We start from the raw sequence: 2,441 nt of genomic DNA on the forward strand, positions 1-2,441 counted from the left end.
AGGCCCTACTGGTAGGTAATTATACCATCTGGCTGCAAAAATATTTTTTCTTAATTCAAATTTAAAATAGCTGTGTATACACTCTTAAAAATAAAGGTGCTTCACGATGCCATAGAAGAACCTTTTTGTCTAAATGGTTCCATAAAGAACCTTCAACATCTGAAGAACCTTTCTGTTTCACAAAAGGTTTTTTGTGGCAAATAAGGTTCTTCAGATTATAAAAAGGTAAGAAAGAGATGGTTCTTTAAAGAACCTTTGACTGAATGGTTCTTTGTGGAACCAAAAATGGTTCTTCTATGGCATCGCTTGAAGAACCTTTTGAAGCACCTTTATTTTTAAGAGTGTACTGACATATATTTTGCAATAAAATTGCTAGAAATATATTTGATGTCAATGCATCAAAAAGGTGTTTTTTTAGAATGAAGTAGACTTTTAAAAGTGTACTTCATTAAACTTTTTAACCTTTATGATAAGCTTAATATTTTGTTTCAAATCAGTGGTGTGAAATTTCCCTGCTTAGCCACTAAGGAGGCACTGATCTCAGGTGAACACATTAACGGTGTCTAATATGTATTTTTAATGATCTTGGCTCAGTTCATTAGCAGATGGCTGTAGATGTATGGCCTGAGTTCATGACAGAGAGCTCTGGGGCCATAGTGGGACAGAAATTACTTTTGCAGGAGCCACTAGAGCTGCTGTGTCAGGGCTATAAACTATGAAATCCTTAAACGTGAATATACATTTAAGATTAATATGATTTTAATATAAATATTAATTGTAATAATTAATTATTTATAACCATACAAGCATTTTGAATGCAAAGATCACATACATAGCTTATTTAGTGATTATCAAACTGTCCGTCGTTTTAGATTTTTAGAAGTTTTGCTATAGGTGGCGCCATAAGGCATGAACTTGTGAGTGAGGGGAATAGTAGTCACCTCCCTTTTAACCGAGCAGGTGTGTGATGTTGAGCAGAAGAGCTCTGTGTAGTTACAGTGAATCAGAGCAGGAGCGCGTCATGGGACGCCAGTGCGCCAAAGAAGAGACGCTGGATCGGTGCGCCTGACTTTCACGGACACTTTTACGCAATTTCTCATGTGTTCAGACTTCCAGATCGCAACTGCCTGAATCCTCAGACTTTTCAAAGTATTCTTTCTGGACGGTCTTTTGAACAGTAGACATGAATACTACATTCAACCAAACGGACAGCGGAATCTTCTCCAACCGGACTGAGGAGATCCTCCTGTGCTGTAACTTCTCGTCGGTGGTGACGGATAACAGCTTCATCGCGGCCGCTCCGGATGAGAGGAGCCTCTTCATCATGAGAATAGTTCAGATAGCGGTGATGTGCGTCCTGTCCCTCACCGTAGTCTTCGGGATCTTTTTCCTTGGCTGTAACTTGCTGATCAAGTCGGAAGGGATGATAAACTTTTTGGTAACAGACCGGAGACCTTCCAAAGAGGTAGAGACGGTCATCGTGGGCGCGTACTAGAGACATGATGAGGATTATGCACTGCCATCAAAAGAAGTTTGTGTAGCCTACCTCCTGATGGACATGTATTTCGATGGCCTCTTTACAAACAGGACACAATATTATTTGGCCCGCTAAAAACTATGATTTGGAGATCAACTGAACGCACTCTCTCCATTTTGCGCACACGCGTTTCGGCTCTTACAATCAAGCGCTTTTCAATTATGAGACGAACCACCCAGATTTCAAATCAGATACAGGCATGGATTCTTACATTGGTCATTGAAAATATGTATACTGTATGTGCAAACACGGGAGTTGTTGCACATATTGACTGTTTTGTAATGGTTATGGATCTCCTTCTGTAAAGCACATTGTAAGCACTGCGCGGACTAATTATTTGTTGTTTAGCGAGATCAAAGCATAATGTTTAATACAATAAATTCATATGTATATGAATAAAATGTTTTTTTTCTCTCTTATTTGTTTTTATTATTAGCTGTACTCCTTTTAACGGGCGTTTTGTGGAGATGTATTTACACTGTAAGATAAAAAAGCGCGTCATGTGGTAACATTAATTATTATTAATTATTTAGGCTTAAATGTCTGAGAAAAAAAACTGAATGTACTGGACAATGAATGTCATTTTAAGGGTCAGAACAAGTGTATCCTTAAGGTAAAACATCACATATTCACCTTAATTTAAAACAAGTGTCATTAAATATAGTTTGTTAATGCATTACAGTACATTTTAGTTTTAGATTTTATTCTGACATCCAGACTGATGCATGTTGAGAACATGCAAAGGGAACTTTTTCTATTAAAGCCTATATAAAATTGTTTAATGTCACTATTATTTAACTAACAGCATGCTGACTGATATAACAGGAAGTGGTGCTGAACAATAAGCAATATGTATTTTCCTTTAACGTCTGTTTGTGCCTGCCCTTTTCAGTCTTCCTGCCCT

General features: G+C 37.6%; 1 protein-coding gene across 1 annotated transcript; it reads left to right on the forward strand.

Annotated features, from left to right (window-relative positions):
• Window positions 1-956: 956 nt before the first annotated feature.
• Window positions 957-1,881, forward strand: LOC107566745 (protein reprimo A-like). The gene has a single exon (XM_016252272.1). The coding sequence runs from the start codon at window positions 1,184-1,186 to the stop codon at window positions 1,493-1,495; it is 312 nt and encodes a 103-aa protein (XP_016107758.1). The 5' UTR covers window positions 957-1,183; the 3' UTR covers window positions 1,496-1,881.
• Window positions 1,882-2,441: the final 560 nt, after the last annotated feature.

This window comes from Sinocyclocheilus grahami, unplaced genomic scaffold (assembly GCF_001515645.1).
Source record: "Sinocyclocheilus grahami isolate Dianchi unplaced genomic scaffold, SAMN03320097.WGS_v1.1 scaffold1098.1, whole genome shotgun sequence".
In the NCBI taxonomy this organism is placed as follows: Eukaryota; Metazoa; Chordata; class Actinopteri; order Cypriniformes; family Cyprinidae; genus Sinocyclocheilus; species Sinocyclocheilus grahami.